The 21487-nt window shown below is 37.9% G+C and overlaps 1 protein-coding gene across 12 annotated transcripts in view; it reads left to right on the plus strand.

Moving 5' to 3' along the window:
- LOC128858642 (inositol hexakisphosphate and diphosphoinositol-pentakisphosphate kinase) overlaps positions 1-21422 on the plus strand; it is a 69623-nt gene extending 48201 nt beyond the window's left edge. For 7 of the 12 annotated variants that reach the window (XM_054095076.1, XM_054095078.1, XM_054095075.1 and 4 more), the window contains 11 exons: positions 2875-3079; positions 3159-3440; positions 3525-3713; positions 3774-3859; positions 4150-4318; positions 4373-4570; positions 6551-7484; positions 7590-7700; positions 7767-8010; positions 10813-12474; positions 20615-21422. In XM_054095076.1, coding sequence (XP_053951051.1) covers positions 2875-3079; positions 3159-3440; positions 3525-3713; positions 3774-3859; positions 4150-4318; positions 4373-4570; positions 6551-7484; positions 7590-7700; positions 7767-8010; positions 10813-12474; positions 20615-21102 — 4568 coding nt within the window. In that variant the 3' untranslated portion in view covers positions 21103-21422. Of the gene's footprint in view, positions 1-2862; positions 3080-3158; positions 3441-3524; positions 3714-3773; positions 3860-4149; positions 4319-4372; positions 4571-6550; positions 7485-7589; positions 7701-7766; positions 8011-10812; positions 12475-20614 lie in introns of all 12 variants that reach the window. The other 5 variants (XM_054095077.1, XM_054095070.1, XM_054095072.1 and 2 more) reach the window with 4 other exon arrangements.
- Positions 21423-21487: the final 65 nt, after the last annotated feature.

Consider the following 21487-nt stretch of genomic DNA (forward strand, 5'->3'; position numbering starts at 1 on the left):
GATATTTTTGTAGCGAAATTTGTCCCTTGTGCCAAAAGCAAAAAATGCACTAATTTTCTCTTAAGACGTTTAGCCCATCGATCGCATTTGATTTTATTGCGAATAGTACCACAAATTCAACTGAATTGATTTTGATTTTTTGCGATTTATATCAACGCATTTAAATTTGGTTTTTGTGAAATTACATTTGGTATACCTTCACAGGCATTCGTAAGTGGTTTGATTGCATACTTTTTTTGAATACGCTTATTTTAAAAATATAAAGTTTCTACATTATAACAAATGTGTTGATCGTTTTAATCATTCATTGTATCAGGTAGTCTTTAACGAATCATACATTTGTTTTTCATCTTCAATGAAAGTGAAATTGGTGAGTTAAATTTATGGTGGAACTATTCCGCTGTGAGTTAAGTTATAAATGTAATCATCTGCATGCAGCTAGAAACCAATCTCTTGATGTCAACTATATCCATGTTCGTATGTTTTTGTATTTCTTGTATATTATAATACATAAGGCAATACAAATTATAAAAATGCATATGTGTATGTACACGCAATATTTGTACAAGCAATTTTTTCAAAAAAGGTGCCTAAAGTTTTCTCGAGAAATGTTTGAGAAATGTCTGTTTATTCATCAATATCTAGGTATTTCTGCACCTTCAAAGTAATTATCCATCCACTTATAATGCTATTTTGATGCGTTTGCCAATCCCCGAAACACTTCCGATATGCGCTTTTTTTGTGTGGCCTTGAGCTCTTCCTGCGCTGGGACCTTTATGTCATCCGTTGTGGCAAACCTTCATACTTTCATTGAATTTTTAAGTTTTGGAGAAAAGATGTAATGATCTTCAAATATTTAGTTTCCGTATTTTTAATTTGTGAATTTGGCCAAAAATGCCAATTCTCAGGCAGGTTTTGGAGCCCGGGTGAAAGTACATATAAAATGAAAAGAAACCTTAAAACCAGTGAAATTAGTTTTGGTGTTCTGTAAAACGAATTATTTGTTCATGCTTTAATTCGTTTTTGGTGCGCCTGAAAATGAACTTTACAGCTGAGAGCTTAAAAAACACAAACACGCAATTTTTAAAGAAAAATTTAAACGTTTTTTCTAATAGCGGTCACGCCACGGCAGTCAATGGCATACTTCCGAGTGTATTTCTGCCATGAAAAGGCTCCTCATAAAAAATATCTGTCGTTCGGAGTCGGCTTGAAACTGTAGATCCCCAATGCATATCTATTACAAGGGAAGCAACCAAGCCTGTGTCCATTTTGTAATGCTCGTGTCAGTATCCTGCACTTATTAGCCTTTTGCCCTGGACTAGATAGATAAAGACATCAGAATTTTGACGGTCATGATGCACTATAGCTACTAATTAACCCATTCGATTCCAACATGTCCAAGATCTATAAATTTCTGAAGGACTCTGTTCTTCTACGACATACATATATAAACCAGCAATTCTTCAGCAGCCAACTGAAAGTCTCCGTTGCTAGCGCTGAGTTATCTTTTTGTTTATTTGACAATTCTATTGTTATTTAAACTTAAAAAAAATAGAAATAAAATTAAATAAATTTGAAGTAAATATTAGCTCACAGTTTTTTGTGAATTCGTTTCTCAAAACATCCAGTATCACGCGGAATTCTTTTAGTGACAGTGAAAAATTTAACACCTAACATCGGACGGAGTGAAATTCACGCGGAAGTGAATTACAAAATCTGCCAGTCTTTCTTCAATTTATTCGATAGCCAATAACTTTCAAGCACATCAAAAATGACCAACCTTTATACTTGTCGAAAGCAAACTTAAATATCAAAATGGCGGATAATGTTTCGTGTGTACCAACGTATCAAAAAAGCCTACGGAATTTGAAATGCACCTTTCTTTGAATAAATCTTGTATCTGCCTCTTGTATTCATTCTTTGACATAAATTCATGTGTTCATATGTTTATTAAAACATAGACCTTCTCACCAATTTTCGTCACAAATAATATATGTATGTATGTACACATGTTTTGTAAAAATGGAACGACAAAATTTAACTGAACTAGAAATGTTTCTTGTAGATATCTCTTAAGCCAAGTCGTGATTTAAAGGGTATTTCAGTGCGCTCATTAACGAGGCCCAAAATACGTACATCAACTTTGGGCGCACTATTCGACGAACTACCTATTGGTCTTGAAACGACCATAATTTCTTCAACGATGAAAATATTCCATCATATTGCCAATCAACTTGGCTTTTTCAGCACCAACTATGGGGTGAATGCTCCTGTTTCTAGGGCATGCGCGGATTTAAATTTGTTTTTCAGTTCTTCTGGTGCTGATTTTACATGACCGTATGTTATCTTAATCAACCATTTTAAAATGTTGTTGTTTTTTCTTAGCAATTATTATACTATTGTACTTCAACTTAATATTATCTGTAAGATTCTCTCCATTCAAAGACTTTATGTTGAAAATAAACAAACAAATAAACTCTTCATATGCGGATTTCAACCAATTCGAAATAACTCCTCTCTCTTCGCTCTAACCTTGTCAAAATAGCAGGCTTTTTGGATCTTCTCCTATGACGGTTTCAACGACCTTAGTGCGGTTTGAGTAATGACGTTGTGAAACCTTCCATCAGCTCATTTTCCTTTTGCACGTTCCATCCTACATACCAATATATACCAATGTATTCATATTCATCAGCCATATTCACACTAGTGATTTGTTTTGACAATTGTAAAAATATGTTAATTTAAAATTGGCGTAACTTATTTCAGTTGCTATTTATTGCTCATCAAACCTCAGGCGTCTTCTTTACTCTTTTTAGCACCTTTAAGAACTACTAAGAATCCAGCATTACTTTTAAAACTTAGTATACTTTTCAGGTACGGACGTTAAGGTGTACACAGTTGGTCCGGATTATGCGCATGCCGAAGCTCGAAAGTCTCCAGCGTTGGATGGCAAAGTGGAGCGCGATAGCGAAGGCAAAGAGATTCGGTACCCAGTAATATTAAACAATGCTGAGAAGCTCATCTCACGCAAAGTTTGTTTGGCTTTTAAGCAAACTGTCTGCGGCTTTGATTTGCTACGGTGGGTATATTGAGATTTGTTACATACTTCTTTTTTTTTGGTAATACCTGAAATCGTTTATTTGTTCTGCATTTCACAGAGCCAATGGTAAGTCGTATGTATGTGATGTGAATGGCTTCAGCTTCGTTAAGAATTCAAATAAGTATTACGACGATTGTGCTAAAATATTGGGTAACATGATATTGCGTGAGCTCACGCCGACTCTACATATACCATGGCTTGTACCTTTCCAACTGGATGACCCGCCCATTGTGCCTACAACATTTGGCAAAATGATGGAACTACGTTGTGTAGTTGCTGTAATTAGACACGGCGATCGGACACCTAAACAAAAAATGAAGCTTGAAGTGCGGCATCCCAAGTAATAATGAATGGAATGAAACATTTTGTAAAACTCCATAAAATAGTAAACTTGTATTCATATCCTTCTTCGTTTTGTGCATAGGTTTTTCGAGATATTCGAGAAATATGATGGCTATAAGGATGGCCATGTTAAATTGAAACGTCCTAAGCAACTGCAGGAGATTTTAGACATTGCGAGATATTTGCTATCGGAAATACAAAACAAGTCCGCGGATGCTGAGATTCAAGAAAAGGAAAGCAAGCTGGAACAGTTGAAAAATGTATTAGAAATGTAAGTGTGTGTGTGTGTTTCTTCAACTTTCTAACTTTTAATACTTATTTAAAAATCCAGGTACGGCCACTTTTCTGGCATAAATCGCAAAGTGCAAATGAAATACCAACCAAAAGGTCGCCCTCGTGGCTCAAGCTCCGATGACGGTAATACCAATGTGCCTATTCGATTGACACTAAATTGCTTTGACTATTTCTTAAAACATAATCATATTGCGAAATCAATGAAGATATTATTTATATTTTAAATTATCGTCTAAGATTTGCTATGTAAAATTTCCTTATTATTCGAAATAAGGAGTTTGTAATCATGCACTTTCCATATTTCTCGATACTGGTCCCTGCCAACGAATATGCATCTACCAATATTTTTGTAATATTCTTTGTTTTGGTTATCTTTTTTGTTTATTTTTGGTTTAATTATTTATGATTTAAAGTAGATGCGCCGAAGGAACCGTCACTTGTTTTAATCCTTAAATGGGGCGGCGAGTTAACGCCTGCAGGTCGCATTCAAGCTGAAGAATTGGGACGTATATTCCGTTGCATGTACCCGGGGGGTCAGGGTCGGCAGGACTATTCTGGCACACAGGGACTGGGTTTGTTGAGGTAAATTAAAATTTGCACATTTTATTTGTAACTAACAAAATTTTTTTTCTATAGATTACACTCAACTTTCCGACATGATCTGAAAATATACGCTTCTGACGAAGGTCGCGTGCAGATGACTGCAGCTGCATTCGCCAAAGGGCTATTAGCATTGGAGGGAGAGCTTACACCGATTTTGGTCCAGATGGTGAAGAGTGCTAACACAAACGGTTTGCTAGATAATGATTGTGATTCTAGTAAATATCAAACCATGTAAGTCGGTTGTATATATACTAACTGTATTTAGACTAACAGAACATCGTAGATCACTAAAGCAGAATTGCGTGTGCCGACACAAATTTTGAACCAAGAACCAGATATACATTTTCAAAGATTGTGACGTGCTGAATCCGATTCTGAGTTCGCACGCCAGGCTTTCGAAATATTCCGGCTTAAAGGCGCCAATACTAAATACTATTTCTGGTCATATTTGAGGTTAAACTTACGACATCATTAGATATTTTGTTTATAGTGTCAGATTCGTATAATTAGCTTTGCGCCAAGCTTCTGCGCCTGCGCTACCAGATCTTTGAATATTAATCTCGGTAGCTCCTCATGGTCATGTGCGAGGTAACAGGAAGATAGCTACATCCGTTCATTTCCCGACTTCAGGCTTATGGTCAATTGATCGGTGTGGCTGTAATTAGAGAGCATGAAAGCATTTATCCCTTTTCTTATTAGTACGCACGCTCTAGGATTACCTTTGTTGCGAGCATACATCAGTTTAAATTTTTGAGTCCTTAGTCCGCAAACAAGTCCATGTGATACTTTAAATTAGACGTTTTGCCCTTATTATAGACCCTCAGTGTTATGGATGAAAACCCATAGCTTACTACACCGTCAGATCGCGCCATTGCGTCCACCGAGTCCTTGCAGACTACGAAAGTAGCCCTTCGGTTCTCGCCCTTGGCATCGTCCAGCTTTGTGACCTTCCAAGACGATGAAGGAAGCTCCGGATTACATACGCGAAGCATTTCAAGGATCTTTTGAGGGTCTGATGACTCTGCTGGTAACCAGGCCGTAGCTCTTGGTAAACTGGGGATGTCATCCCTTGAAATTACCTCGAGTTTAGACCCAGGCCATACTTCATCCTTGAAATGGCTATTTTGTAAAGATCAGTTGATCTCTGATCGGCAAAGACGATAAGCTTCACGTGGCTCTGATGCCATCCACTATGGCGACAGAAAGGAGCTGGACCAGGATTCTCCTTCAGAATTTGGAAGAAAACGCCTGAGAGCCTGGCTTCCACTTTCTTCCAATTGTCAGGCGAAATAGTGCCGTCAGGTTGCTTTTATCAACCACCGCCCATAGCTGTTGGCCTCTGACATCTTCGCTCTATGTAGCTGGAGAAGCCTTGGTGTTTCGGGGCTTCTTCAACGTGCTGGGATTGCTGTGTGAGTTGTCCGACAACTGACGAGGGGACTCCCCTTTACCCTTGTCGCCCAGCTAAAAGAGTGCTTCTGTTTAACAGACCACTCCCCCTCTGGAATCGTTTTATAGATTCGTATAAAGTGGACCACAAAAAATCCAAGTAGCAGTAAGTAAACAAACACTGTAAATTCAACAGAAGATATCTTAGAATAAGTATTTTTTTGCGTATGAAAATGGGTTTAAAAAGGAAAAAGTTGTATTTTGATGTTACATAACCTCAAACATAGCCAAAAATTGTGTTTTTTTTTTGTTCTTATAAGCTGGTATATCTCAAAAATGTGATGGAACTATTCTGCGGTCAGCGTCAGCACGCCAGTAATCGTTGAACAATTTTGCTATAGTTCTTGGAACTTAAAGTCAATTGAATAAAGTCATGTGCTATTCATCTTAACCCTCCGTTGGGCACCCGGTTCTGGCCAGACTGGCTTTTTCGTCTTTGGACGTGAATTTAACATATTTCTATTATAGCTAACGACTTGAGCTTCCAGGTAGCTCCCCAAAATTTAATTTTCTATCGATTAATGAACATAACCTTTTAAAAAGGATACTCAAACAGGACGGAAAAATGTCAGCCCCGGGTGTCCAACGGAGGGTTAAGAATAGTGCGTATGCCTATTGTGCAAAAAACTCGGCAGCTAACTAAAGTGATAGATGTTTTTTTGTTTTGTTTATACATCTAAAATATTTTTGGTCTATATTAATATTTAGAAGTACTTCCACTTTTAAATGCACAATCTTACTAACGTCAATAATATATTGCAGAGCAAAGCAACGCCTACATGATTTAATGCGCGTTGACCGAGATTTCACCCCCGAAGACCGTGAAGCCATTAATCCTTGCAATAGTATTTCAATTAATCAGGCCTTGGACTTCGTGAAGAATCCAGTAGAATGCTGTAATCACGTCCACAAACTAATTAAAGAGCTATTAACAATCATAAGCGTAAAAAAGGAAGATCCCAAAACTAAAGATGCTATATTATATCACGGCGAAACTTGGGATTTGATGGCACGTCGTTGGGAAAAAATTGAAAAAGATTTTAGCACAAAATCAAAACAATATGACATTTCAAAAGTTCCAGACATTTACGATTGTATCAAATACGACCTGCAACACAATCAGCATACGCTGCAATACGATCAGGCCGAAGAGTTGTACATCTATGCTAAGTACTTAGCTGATATCGTAATACCGCAAGAGTATGGCTCAACTGTGCAAGAGAAATTGGCCATTGGCCAAGGTATCTGCACGCCGCTGCTTAAAAAGATTAAAGCAGATTTGCAACGGAACATCGAAGAAGTGGGCGATGAGTCGGTGAACAGGCTGAATCCGCATTACAGCCATGGTGTTGCCAGTCCGGGTCGTCATGTGCGCACGCGTTTGTATTTCACCAGTGAAAGTCATGTGCATTCATTGCTGACCGTTTTGCGCTATGGTGGGTTGCTGAATGTGCTTAATGATGAACAATGGCGTCGTGCCATGGATTATATTTCGATGGTATCGGAATTAAATTACATGTCACAAGTTGTCATAATGCTGTACGAGGATCCCACCAAGGATCCCACGTCAGAAGAGCGCTTTCATGTGGAGCTACATTTTAGTCCAGGTGTTAACTGTTGTGTGCAAAAGAACTTGCCGCCCGGACCGGGCTTTCGTCCACACTCGCGCAACGATTCTGGTAATCCTAAGCAAATGGTAAGAGCAGCATTCGACTAGTGAAGATTATAACCCACATACATAACTATATATATATGTATTATTTTATAATTTTTTTATTTCGCATTTATCCTCTTTGAACAGGGTTCAACCACTGGTGCTTTCAAAACTAGTGCTACCGGTGACGAGGCTAATCCACCGCGCATAGAAGAAGAGAATGACCCTGAGGATAGCCCTGTAAAAAGTCAATCAGATGTGAGCACTTTATCAACTTTTTCGAAAATTATCACTTAATTACCCCTTTCCTTTGTTCGCAATTAGGCTTACGAAAAGAATTCTCCGCCGCACAATAAACACCTAAAATCCAAACCTATACCCATTGGCGCGCACCACACAGTGAGTGGCCATGAAGCCGCGCACTTAGCAAAGCGTTTGAACGAAGAATTGGCCTCACAACAGCAAACCAAACAACAGATCGGCTCTTTCGAATCGCAACGCCCCATCAGTCCAGATGCCGAACCACGTTCGCGCAGCTATGAACAACGTGATCAAAAGCGCGCTAAAGGTATGTGTCGCCGTAGTTTTAACGAATTTTACGTTGTTGCTGCTGCGTTTGAGTACGTCTCTTGTTTTGCTTATCAAAACTGTTTCTTTATTTCTAAAACTTAACATATTATTACCAACCAACGACCACTTTGGTCGGTATACGTTTACACCACACAATGTATTTCCTTATTTTGCGCTCAAATGAGCCGATCTATGGGCGCTCCATTGGCTGTAAAATGCATATTAACTATTGTATGATTTACATAACTGCGTTTATTAAAGGCATTTTGGTGCATTTGGAGCGGCTTTTCAGTGGCCATAATCAGTATTATTTTTTTATCTAATTCAACTCAACTAAATCAAATATTAGACTTTGATTTTAATTTTTTATTCAAGAATAATGTTAATTTTCTATGATAATTTTTGTTGTTGTTATTACTTTTGAGAAAGAGTACTATATAAATCGAAATTACAAAACAAATTTATACTTTTGACGATATAGATAACCGTCCCTCTGATAGTCGGTTATTCGTTAGCCGAGCGGCCCGGATTTAAAACCGGCTGAGGATTGCTGTTGTTGTTCTAACAGCATAAACAATTTCCCATAAATTTTCGGGGAACGCTGCTGAAGTGGCAATAAATAATCATAGAATAATGAGTATTTTTTTTTTTTTTAACTTTTAAAATTGTTATTCCTGCTCCAAATGCATGCAATTAAAAAATTAACCTGCTGCAATATTTAGTCTTTGTAACGAGCGTTTTTTAAACGTATAGAACTTTCGATAGTGGCATCATTTCTGTTCAGTACAGTCGCGCAAACTACCATGCAAAGGCTTACATGGTTTAGAAATTGTGAACAATAATTTCAAAACGCGTTTGCGGTAAACAAAATTCAAGGAGCACTGCGGCTAATTCTAGTTTTCGAGTTCTTTTGAGCTTTGAACTTTCAGCCATCGATACGCCTAAAAAAATTCACTGCATACTGAGGTTTTCATGTGTGAAGCGAGTGCAAAAAATGCTAGTTTTGGTTATTCACGGCAGCAGAGGATCCAGCAAGACGTTGCAATACGCCAGAAAAATGATTGCAACCATTGCAATTGACGATTTGAAAATCAACATCGGCGCATTAATATAGATTTGTGATGCTGGGAAAAACTGTTTTTTTAACACTAAATGAAATTGCCGTTATTTTTTTTATGTTTTATATGAAAAAAGTTCTATACCTTAAAAAGCACCCATTACATATAAATGTATAGTTATGTTTAGACTTGCGCAGCTTTTGTTCAAAAATTCTAAATTGGTTTTACTTTAGTAAATGCGATTCAAGTTGTTTATAGGCTCGATACACATTCCTGCTTATTAATATTATTTTACGTTGACTTTTTATGCGCATTATTCATATTTTTTAAATTTAACTAAATTATTTCTAATTAACATAAACAATTCTACACATTTGTTTAAACTTTTTAACACAATGACAAAATTTTCGTATAAGCATCTGGCTGGGAATTTCCGTGTATTTGGCTGAAATTCGGTGTCGTCTTTTGCTGTCGTCTTTGAATACTGCTGTAATAAGTACATACATATGCATATATATATCCTCCTAGGGAGCATTTCAATGAGCAGTTCCAAAAGCTAGGCGCTGGAAAATGTTACTAAGCTTTCGCAAATGGAAAGCATTTTTTTTTTATAATTTCTGTTTGATTATCAGAAATTATAGAAAAATGTATGTAATGACTGCATTTTGCTAACTGTGTTCCATTGCGTTAAATTTTGCAGCCATTACAGGCATTGCCAGCGGCTGGGTTTTGGCTTTAGATACATGTGTCGGATCTTCTCTTTGTGTTCTGTGTACTCATTGTCTAAGATAGTTTTTTTATTTTGGATGAAGGCGTGCCAATGCACACGTTTAACTTCTGCTGGTTTTTTCTCAAATATAAATACATATTAGTGAGCTCAAAGTGCATATAAGAAATCTATACTCAGTTACTTTCTTCAACTGATCGTTAGCTGTATTTGATGTACATAAAGTATGTATGTATAGTGTATTTCAAGAAAAAATCAAACCAGAAACTCAGAGATTCGACAAGGGATCTCAGAGTCTGGATTCAATGAGTTAGTGTCTGAAACTAATATCCTTTAGAACCTTAACCAAAAAATTATTTCCCCGAATCTTCAAAATTTCTCAGAAATTTCATTGTACTTCATCACCACCACACCCTGGCACTTTTGCTATCAAGAATATAATATTAATGTACTTATGTAAGTAGATTGTGTTTTGTGCCACATTTCTCTGCAAATTGAGTTTCCTAATTCTACTTACAAATAACTTTTGTGCGATTCACTAATACTCGTATATCTTCGTTTGCATGCTTATTGTAATCGATACGATTTTCTAATGCTTAACAGATAAAATGTAAACACACACTTACATATGTATGTATGTAACTATTATATCTGCAAATATCTTCTGTTCGACATCTGCTTGCTGCATTGGCTTAATATCGTATTCAATGTGACTTGTCCACGCTATACGTATCTATATCTATTTTTAAAACGATTTTCAATTATTTTACAAAAATATACACATGAATGACAAAATTTTTAATGCATTTACCCATTAAATCTGTCATTTTACTCCACATGGCGTCTTCGCTCCCCATGTCTACTTTGGTCTCTTGTAACAAACAAATCAAAATTTCATGCGCTCTTTCTTATCGCTTCTTTAACACTTCTACTTAAAAAAAATATATACAACGTATTTTGAAAAACTCGTCTAACTATTACTTACATTCATAAATCAATTAAATCAATCGCGTAGCTGAAGCTTCGCCTACGTCCACGCCCCTGTGCACGGCCACACCTACTACTAATACGCATGAATTCAAAGAAATACCCAACACTCGCTCTACTCCTAATTTCGCTACAAATACTGGCGGCTCATCTCACATACGCATTACCGAGAGTTTGACTTTCTTTAAAATTGACTCTTCCACCAACGAGTTGCCACTCTCCGACATTGATTTCTCTCTCAATCCTATCACGCCGGAGATATCCAACTCCGAATACAAATCGAATTCGCCAAAGGCATTGAGACATAAACGGCATACCCAATTATTGACTATGGGCGCTATAGCAAGTATTGATGATCCTGATTCGGATTTGCCGAAAATATCACCATTAGCCACCAATGAGCGTCCGCTATCCTGCAATTGCCTTAGTGGTTGCGGTGCTTTCGATGAAAACTTTCCCCACTCACATTCAAAAAGTATGGCCGAAATCAGTCCAATCAATGATAGTGAAGTAATGCACTTTGTCTTGGGCAGCTCGCCGTTGTCAGCCTCGCGTGTTGGCTCTATTGATGACTTTCAGTTATCTTCTTCGGCACCAGGCGTCATACTAAGTAGTGAATTCAAATTACGCTTTAAAAATGAGCAGAAAAACAACGATCTATTGTGCGTTGTTTCGCCAACTAATTCGCCGACCGCTTCCACTTTGAAATTGTGTAAGGAGTCCGATGAGCGACAGCTGCAGCAGCAAGCGAAATCGCAACAGAAATACGCCAGTGAACTGTGTGGTGCTGCTGACGATGAATGTGTACCATCGGTAAAAATAGGTGCACCAACTGCTGGGTTTCCGACCGTGCAGTCAGCACCAGTCATGGCAAATGTTGAAAGTCCTTTCAAGTTTACGCAGCAAGCTCAACAACCCTTTGTAAATAAATTTACTACCATCGATGAATTTGCTATTGCACATGCTACTAACAATGCTCTCTCTTCTTCCGGCCACTCCTCGTCTGTCTGCGACTTTGACACGTTAATCCAACACAAACACATGCCATCACACGCCCACGAACATACTCACAAAATTGTAATGCGAACCAATTATCATCATAACTCACTTAAACCGCATTCTAATCAACGTGTACGCCGACATCAACAACACCACAATCAACACAAACAATTTAACCGACAACAACACGAACACGCTGCGCACATACCCGACGTTATTGTCACTTTGAGCTCATCCTCAACTGATTTGTCTACTATGCCTGATACTAACCAATTAAATTCCAAACTCACTCCTACCGAACCTACTACTTACAACTTACCAAATACCACTACCACAACAACAAATACGAACATACCATCATCGCCCAATGTCAATGCAAATATGTCCACGTCCATGTGTACGTCCACATCCACACCCATGACCTCGTCCGTGATCGCCACCTGCACCTCTACTACTACTTCCGCCGCAGATGGTAATGCGACACCAGTGTCGTCCTCATCGTCAGTATCGTCTCGACGTCAAAGACACAGTATTGCCGGCCAGATGTCATATATGAAAATGTTGGGATTCGGTGGTTTTAGCAAAAAGATGGCCACCAGCTCTAGTAGTCTTTTTAGTACGGCAGTTATAAGCGGCAGCTCATCTGCACCTAATCTAAGGGATATGATACCGTGTGCAGTTTCATCATCAGGTAAGCAGTGCATAAGTATCTACATATGTAAATTTTAATTTTATGCGAATGCAAGTAGAAAGATATTTTTGGATAGTCAAGTATTTTATTTTATTCTTGTAGCTTCATTTATATTAAGTAAAAACAATTAAATTACTCACTAAAATCTGAAATAGTATTATTTGATGAAAAACTAATGTATACTATATATAAACAAAATCATATTAACGAGTGATTCTGAAAGTAGGTACACATATCGGCTGTGTTCCTATGGTTGCACAATTGTTGGCAAAATGTCACCTTTTAAAATTTCTATATAGCGGGTGTTTTTTTAGAGGTTAGGTTTTCAAGTTGGCACTACTTTTTCGTAGATGGTCTTTTTGACAGCTGTCACTTGATTTATGCTCAGTTTGGTTTGCCATTTCATAGTGAATAGACTTACACCTGAACAACGTTTGCAAATCGTGCAAATTTGGGCCCAAAACGAGATGGCCACCGATCCCGATTTTCACAAGAAAATTTTGTTCAGCGATGAAGCTCACTTTTGGTTGAATGGGTATGTCAATAAGCAAAATTGTCGCATTTGGAGTGAACATAATCCACAAGCCATTGCTGAGACGCCGTTACATCCTCAAAAAGTCACTGATTCGTGTGCTCTATGGGCAGAGGGAATCATTGGTCCATATTTCTTTAAAAATGAAGCCGGCCATAATGTTACAGTCAATGGAGAGCGCTATAGAGCCATGATTAATGACTTTTTCGTGCCTGAATTGGACGATGTTGATGTGGACGACCTTTGGTTCCAACAAGACGGCGCTACATGCCATACAGCCAACGCAACAATCGATTTATTGAAGGAAACTTTTGGTGAGCGCATTATCTCGCGCCGTGGACCTGTGGCGTGGCCTCCAAGATCGTGCGATATAACACCGCTGGACTATTTCTTGTGGGGCTATGTGAAGTCGCTTGTCTACGCAGATAAGCCCGAGACGATTGACGTCTTGGAAGAGAATATTCGGCGCGTTATTGCTGACATACGGCCCCAATTGCTACAAAAAGTGGTTGAAAATTGGGCCTCTCGGCTGGAATTTATTCGAGCCAGCCGCGGCGGCCACTTGCCCGAAATCATTTTTAAAACATAATGGCAAACCCTTATCTTTATAATAAAGCCAAATTCTTGGCCATAACATTAAATTATATACGTTTTATTTCATCTTGAAAACCTAACCTCTAAAAAAAACACCCTTTATTAGTCTGGGGAACAGGAAACCCATTATTTTTGCGTAAAATTTTTGTGCAAATGGTTTAAAACTGTTTTATGGTCAATCTTTAGCTCCTGGGCGATGCTATGACTACTAAATTGTCGGTCAACTTCACTTATTCCGCTATTTTATCGACATTTTGTTTAACATCAAAAATAATTACCTGAATGGAATCGACGAAACTAAAACCTCACGTTGTTACAGTATCGACACCATAAACACCATTCACAATTTCAGCGGCCTGGCTTACATTTTCGCCTTTATCAAAGAAAAATTGGATTTTGTTTGTTGACTTCCATTGTTAAAGCCTATAATGTAATGTAAAAACCGAATGGAATAAACACAAAGCAGCAGAAGCATTTTTTTCAGTGTAAAATGTCTCTTTGATAACGAGCATAAACTTTAAATTTTTTGATCGATACTTTACGAGATATCGATCACTACCATCTACCGAGAAAATAATGTATTTCTTTTTCCCTAAGCTAATATTTTTCCCTGTTAGCAGTTTCCTCGAGAATAATTAAACGCCCAGCACCGTTCGCGGTCGAAAATCGCTCCTCTTTTCGTCGGCAAATATTACATTTTCCCATTGCGAGTTTGATCTCGATTTGACTCGTGATTGAATAATAGAAGGTTGTGTAAAATTTGGCAACTGATTGCTGAAGATACTTAATCCATTAATGCAATTTAGAAATAAGGGAAAAAGGGGCATAAATTTATCCACTTCCTAAAAAGATAGTAAAAAATTGAAAAAAGGTCGAATGAATCATTATCTTATTTGTTATGTCATATAATTGTTGGATTTTTCTGCAACTTTCGATACGTTTCGCAAAAGCTTTGACAACCTATATCTCAAAGACTATACGTTTCCCACAAAAAATATACCATATTTTTCTTATTCTCAGAAGACCTATGTTAAGCCATGTACGAATTTTTGATATTCCCTGTGCCACATCGTCCCAAGCCCAATGATTTGTTTTGGTTGGGTCTTCCAACTTTTTAATCTGTTTTCAGAAAGTATTTGACTGACTTAGGATTTGCATTTATCCAGTTTCACAAGTCGTTACTTAAGAAGAGCCAATTATTTTTGGAGGTGAAACACATGACAATCAATGTATGATCTAAATCAAAATTCGTTGAAATAAAAAGGGATTTACTCTGTTTGCGTAGAAATGCAAAATTTGGATAGGCATCGGAAGAGTATCACTAGATGCCAGATCTTCCAATCTGGGCCAATTCCGAAATCCGTTGCCTTAAAGTGATACACGCAAACTTTTTCGCCTGGTTTCAATGAAGTGCCTTGTCATGAATGGTTCTACCAAAAATAATAAATATTGCCCAATCAATTTGAATTTTCGTTGTTTAATTGCAATTTAAAATCCGACACCAGAGATATGCAAATGCTTCTGGTTAAGCTCGTTTATGTATATACAGGGTGGGCCATATAGCGTTTGCTTCCTGAACTACCTATTTTTTTGAGAATGGTAACACAAATGACATGCCAAATGTGTTCATAATTTACTTAAAGGTTTGACATTTACGAAATGGGATGCTATACGCTTGAACAAAATTGGGAAATATTGAAAACCTATTTCCAAAGTGGTGAGTCTTCTTCTTCTTCCACGGTTACAATAAATGGCGAGCGTTACCGTGACATGCTCAACAAGTTTTTGTTTGCAAAAATTGAAGAGGATGACATGGACGACATTTGGTTTCAACAGGACGGTGCAACTTGTCACACTGCCAAAGTTACACTCGATCTTTTGGCTACCAATTTTGAAAACGGTATAATCAGCCAAAATTCCGATATCAATTGGCCGCCTCGGAGCTGTGATTTAAGCCCGTTGGGCTATTTTTTGTGGGGAGCCGTTAAGGACAAATGCTATGCGAACCATCCACAGACGATTGATGCTTTAAAACACGAAATCGAATTGCCGTTCATGAAATTGGAGCCCAAACAATCGAAAATGTTCTTAAAAATTGGGTTGATCGAATGGCCTCCTGTAAAGCCAGTCGTGGCAGTCATTTGAACGATATTATTTTTCATTCATAAATGACCATGTTCAATCTTCAAAATAAAAAAAAAAGTTTGAAAAAATATTGATTAGTTTTTTTTTTTTTTTATAGCCGATTCAAAAAGCAAATTTTACATGGCCCGCCCTATATATATAATTGGCGCGTACACCCTTTTTGTGTGTTTGGCCGAGCTCCTCCTCCTATTTGTGGTGTGCGTCTTGATGTTGTTCACAAATGGAGGGGCCTACAGTTTCAAGCCGACTCCGAACGGCAGCTATTTTTATGAGGAGCTTTTTCATGGCAGAAATACACTCGGAGATTTGCCATTGACTGCCGAGGGGCGACCGCTATTAGAAAAATGTTTTTCTTTAATTTTGGTGTTTCACCGAGATTTGAACCTCCGTTCTCTCTGTGAATTCCGAATGGTAGTGACGCACCAACCCATTCGGCTACGGCGGCCGCTTAAGCTCGTTTAGGGGTTTATTTATTGATAGCTCATAAGGTGTTTGTGCTAAACACCTTTTTATTAATTTGTTGAGCCTTGTGACTGTGGAACGCTTAGAAAGATTTGCTCTTATTGGGAAGAACTTCTTGATGCGACAATTCGACAGCATTGCATGACTCATGACTCAATTTACCATTTCATTAGCCTTTTGAAAGATGCAGCAATCGGCTCGGCAAATCAAATGATAAACAGCAGGCCAACTTTCTGTATATTTACAGGCGGGAAGCTTAACTCACTTAAACACACTTAACCGTTAATAAGTTAGAACAGTGATTGCCAATCTGTTTTGTACTGCGACTACCTGTAAATTATTACTTGCATAACGAGTTTGTCATGTTTATTCCTGATGTTGGGATGACTTTATTTGTTATTTAAACTTAACTCTTTAGGGTTGAAGTTTTTAGAAATAACCTCTCATATTTTTCTCTTACTTTGATTTGGGACCTGTATTTCAACTTGATTTCAACAACTGCAAGCAAACCAGATGAATGCAATTATGACGTAGCAAAGCGTAAAGGAATGCTCAGAGCTTTACTACAGAGATTACGTTAGCCTTGGTATCGCGACGCAAATTTAGATAATTCTTCAGCAAGGGGATATTTTTCAACAACAAATAATCATTGGCTTAGTTCAAATATGCTCCGTTTTGTTCGAAAACTTTTGTCCATTTTGAAAACGATTTCATAGTTTCGCTAATGAAGAACTACTCGCTTCTATTGGTAAAGAGTTTTACAAGCTCATTTTCACAAGCCTCTATCTTATTTTCATTTATACGAAAAACTGATGCCCTTCCACGACGTACAAATTGTACATTGTTGCACTCGATCTTGTAAAAAGTACGGTTTTTGCCCAAGGCGAGTCTATTAAAGGTGATATCGGTAGACCAGCTGATTTGCTTTTTTTCTTTCGCCGTGTTCATCCCGATGTTAGCATAAAATGAAATGGCAAAAAGCCGTTACAGTAGTCAGCTGATTTTCGGGGCAACTAACTCTCTGACAAGGGAGAAAATTTGCCTTCGTTGGGTGTAACACTTTTAGAATCGGACACAGAATTTTCTTGCCTGACTACACTTAATTTAGAATTAAACACGAAAAATGTAGCGGGCAATGAAAATGCAATATTTTTTTTGGAGGAAACGAAATCGCCATCAGAAAGTTATGCAAATGGTTGCAAATGTGATAATCGATTGATGTCAGGTGTAGACTGTACGGCGGATGCGATAGAACTAGAACATGCCACCAAGCTCGGTAAAACTGTGCGCGTCCTGGCGTTATCTTAATACAACATGACACCCTTCCTGTTTGCCAATTATGACCACTTCTGGTCGATGCCTACTTGAATCTGTTTTGATGCGTTGGCATCAGCAGATTGTGAATCATTTCCATTCAATCCCGCCAAACGTACAGCAAAACCTTTCTTTACGATCGTTTCGGCCAGTCCTGCCTTAAGAACGATTCCGAATGATTTTTTGGCTACAGTATTTCTGCGCAAGTTGTGGAAGTAATCAGCTCCAAATCAGCCGAATTAGTCTTGCTAAGGCGAATGCTATTGTAATATTTCAATCCCATTTTGCTGTTCCCACTCTACACACCTTCGGCTTCGACGTTTGGGATGGTTGTCTTCTTGTAAAATCCAAGGTTGGTTCTTCCAAACATCTTCGCAGCTGAAAGTAATAATGCTTTTTGGCAAATTTGATTCATCAAAACTGCATTCAAATTGGAGGTAAACAACACATAGAAACGGTCAAATCCTTTTTCGGAGAAGCAGCCCCAAACATGAAACTTAACTGGATGCTTAGCAGTTCGTTGAAGTTGTCGATTATCAGCACTACACCAGGATCGACGTATGCAACTATTCTCCCAAGAAAATTCATACGTGAATATTACGTTTGTCCAATTTCGTTCTGAATTTGTTTTAGCACATGCACGTCTTTTTCCAGTGTGTGATAATAAGAGCAGCGTTTTTTTTTCAATTTGCTCCGGAATTTGAGATCTTCTGCACGTAAACGTCCTCGAATCGTGTCTTTGGATACATCAAGACCACTTTTCCTTAAAACTGCTTCAGTTCCACGCAACGATAATTTCGGCTTTGTCACAAACAAATCAATGATCTTCTGATCTTGCTTTGTGAGGTATTGTTTTGGGCCTCGTCCGGGGAAGCCGCCAACTTTTTAACATCGGTATACCGTTGCACCCATTTATTTATAAACGTCTTCAACTTCTTTAAGGGAGGGGTCTAGGGTTTGAGCATTTTTTTTAATGAATTTTTGAGACTTTGCTTTAGAGATATGAATAGTGAAAATGTATTTAAACTTTTTGTACATTATAAAGCATCATTTCAACAATATTATACTAAATTTTTGTAAGAAAATATCGGGAAATAAGCCGGTGAGGTAACTTTTCCGAAAACGCCTTTTCCAAAAGGTGATTTGCGGTGACTATCGTATCTAGTTGTAGAATCACCTGAAATAAAAAAAACAGAATTATTTGGTTAAATTATCACCAAAACCTCCCCCCCACTGGCTCCGATTTTTTTTTTTTCATTTTTACGTTGCCAACGCGTTTTTGAAGCAAAAAGTGCGATTTTCACTGATTTTTTCGCTGTACAAGTGGAAACCGCCCTTAATGTAAAACAAAAAAGTGAAAAATCTCTCCGTGGGGGGGAGGTATTTTATATATAGAAGTTGTATACCAAATTTGAAAAGGATCGGTTAAATATTGTTGAAGTTCTAATAGTCACGGACTTTGAAAAAGTGGTTTCGAGAAAAACGCGTTTGAAAAAAAAGTTTAGTTTTACACTTCGCTCCAAACGCTCGCAGTTGTCGCAGAGGAGTGGGGACAAAAACGTCTATAACTCCAAAAGCTTTGCTCCGATTGAGCTGAAATTTTGGGACAATATTTTTGAGATGATTTACTATAAGAAAAAGCTATTTCCAAAAAATCGATTTTTTGAAAGTCAAACCCTAGACCCCTCCCTTAAATATTTTGCTACAGATGCACGTGAAATTTTTAGACCTTTATGGCGCGCACATAGGAACACTGCCTCAAGCCGTTTTTCATAAGATGAATTTAAATTTTTCTCGAAAAATATTTATTTATTCATCAATTTTTATTTTATCTCCTTCAAAGTAATCCCCCTCAGATATAATACGCTTGTGCCAGCGTTTTTTGCAATCCTCGAAGCAGTTCTGATATGCACTTTTTGGTATGTCCTTGAGCTCTCAGCGATTCGGTTTTTATCTCCCCAATCGTCGCGAAACGCCGTCCTTTCATGGGTCTCCTCAATCTTGGGAACAGGAAAAGGTCGCAGGGGGCCAAATCTGGTGAATACGGTACGATAACGGTATTATTTTTGGTTAAATAATCTCTCACAAGCAAAGATGAGTGAGTAGGTGCATTTCATGATGCAAAATCCATGCATTTTTTCCACAATTCCGGCCGTTTTTTCGTATTGCTTCACGCAAATGGCGCATAACTTCAAGGTAATACTCCTTATTTACCGTACGAACTTGTGGTAAGGCCTACTGGTGCACTACGCCATGGTAATCGAAGAAAACAGTGAGCAAAACTTAGACATTTGATCGAACTTGGTGTGCCTTTTTTTGGCCTTGGCTCTCCTGGACTCTTCCATTGGGACGATTGAGCTTTGGTTTCAATGTTATAACCATATACCCATAATTCGTCAGTAGTTATGAGCCTCAGATCATCGTTGACGTCATTCAACAATTCCTGAGCGATGTTGGAACGCTTTAAGCCCAAAATTTCTATTTGTGATTCGTCGATTCTCCATAACAATTTTCTTCACTTTCTCGACATTTTCATAGGTTGTTGATGTGCTAGGGCGTCTAGAGCGAGCATCGTCATTCACATCTTCTCAATCTTCTATGAAAAGCTTGTACCACTTGTAAACAGTTTTTTTGACATTTCATTTCCAGTGTTTTTGAGCACTTAATTCCATTTTTCTTCTTGGATCCATTTTTTTCGATAGCAGAAAATTGCCGAACACGCAAAGCACTTGTCTTATTTATGCATCTCGCAAACAAACTAAACATGCAATATTGCTAAAACCGTGTATACTCGTATATCTTCGGGACGAGTGTACCAACATAAAAAAAAAAAATAATCGAAAGTCGATTGTACGTAGCGTGCGAAATTCGAAAATGCACCTTATTCTTTGAACACACCTCGTATGCGTCACTTATCTAATGTACACTATTTCTCATACTAGATTACTAAAGTATAAATTTAATATTTTTAACTATTTTGAATATAAAATAAATCTAATAATTTTCAATTTTGATGCTTTTGTATTAAGTTTTTAACCCAATTTTCATTTTAATCCGTTTCTTCAATCAATTCACCACAAACCTTCGTCATAGTACTTGAAGGTTTTGGCGGTGTGCCACCAATTCGACCATTGGAGACGCTACACAATGCACTTTCGCTGAAGCAACTTGATCAATTTCTACATAAAATGACCACTTCTCCACTCTTCAAGACGCCGGCATCATCGCCACCAAAGCACCCTTCAACTCCACAACAGAACTTACAAGGCGCATTGCAGTCGATGTACTCGTTGGATGCTATTACAAGCTATGTATCCGGTGACAGCGTGTGTCATTGCCAGGACCTTACACCCGGACAACTAGAACCGATACAGGAGCCAATGTTGAGAAATGTAATATGTTTGCACCCAGCAGCAGCAACAGCAACAACCAGATATGCACCACACGAGGCGATGGAAGCAGATCAGCTGGCAGTTTTAACGGGTGCAGCAGCATCGTCGAACGCCAGTTGCGGAGCAACTGAGGCGAACGCGCCACTGACTGCTCAACCAAATGTTGGAAGTAAGTCCGACGACTTATAGTAAATTAAACTTTGTTCAACCTTTCAAATTGCGTATGCAGTAGTGCGTTCATTTTTTCGGTGTGGCTGATAATTCTTTACACACTTTTGCTTTTCGCAAAACACCACATACAAAAAAATAGAAAATCAAATTTTATAAAAAATCTTATTTTTGCAAGCATTCAACTGAAACTATCGCTATCTATCTTTTTTATAGCATTAAGTAATTTTTCAATATACATATTTATATATTCATGTACATAGATATATATTGAGTGTATTTTTTGAGTCTGTGCGAAATAATGCGAACACGAGAATTTCTATTAAAGCACATGCAAATTACGTTTTTATAATATAGGGTATATTCAGAAACGCATTATAAATGCGCAGTAATTGCAGCGCTGGCA

This window comes from Anastrepha ludens, chromosome 3 (assembly GCF_028408465.1).
Source record: "Anastrepha ludens isolate Willacy chromosome 3, idAnaLude1.1, whole genome shotgun sequence".
Taxonomy (NCBI): Eukaryota; Metazoa; Arthropoda; class Insecta; order Diptera; family Tephritidae; genus Anastrepha; species Anastrepha ludens.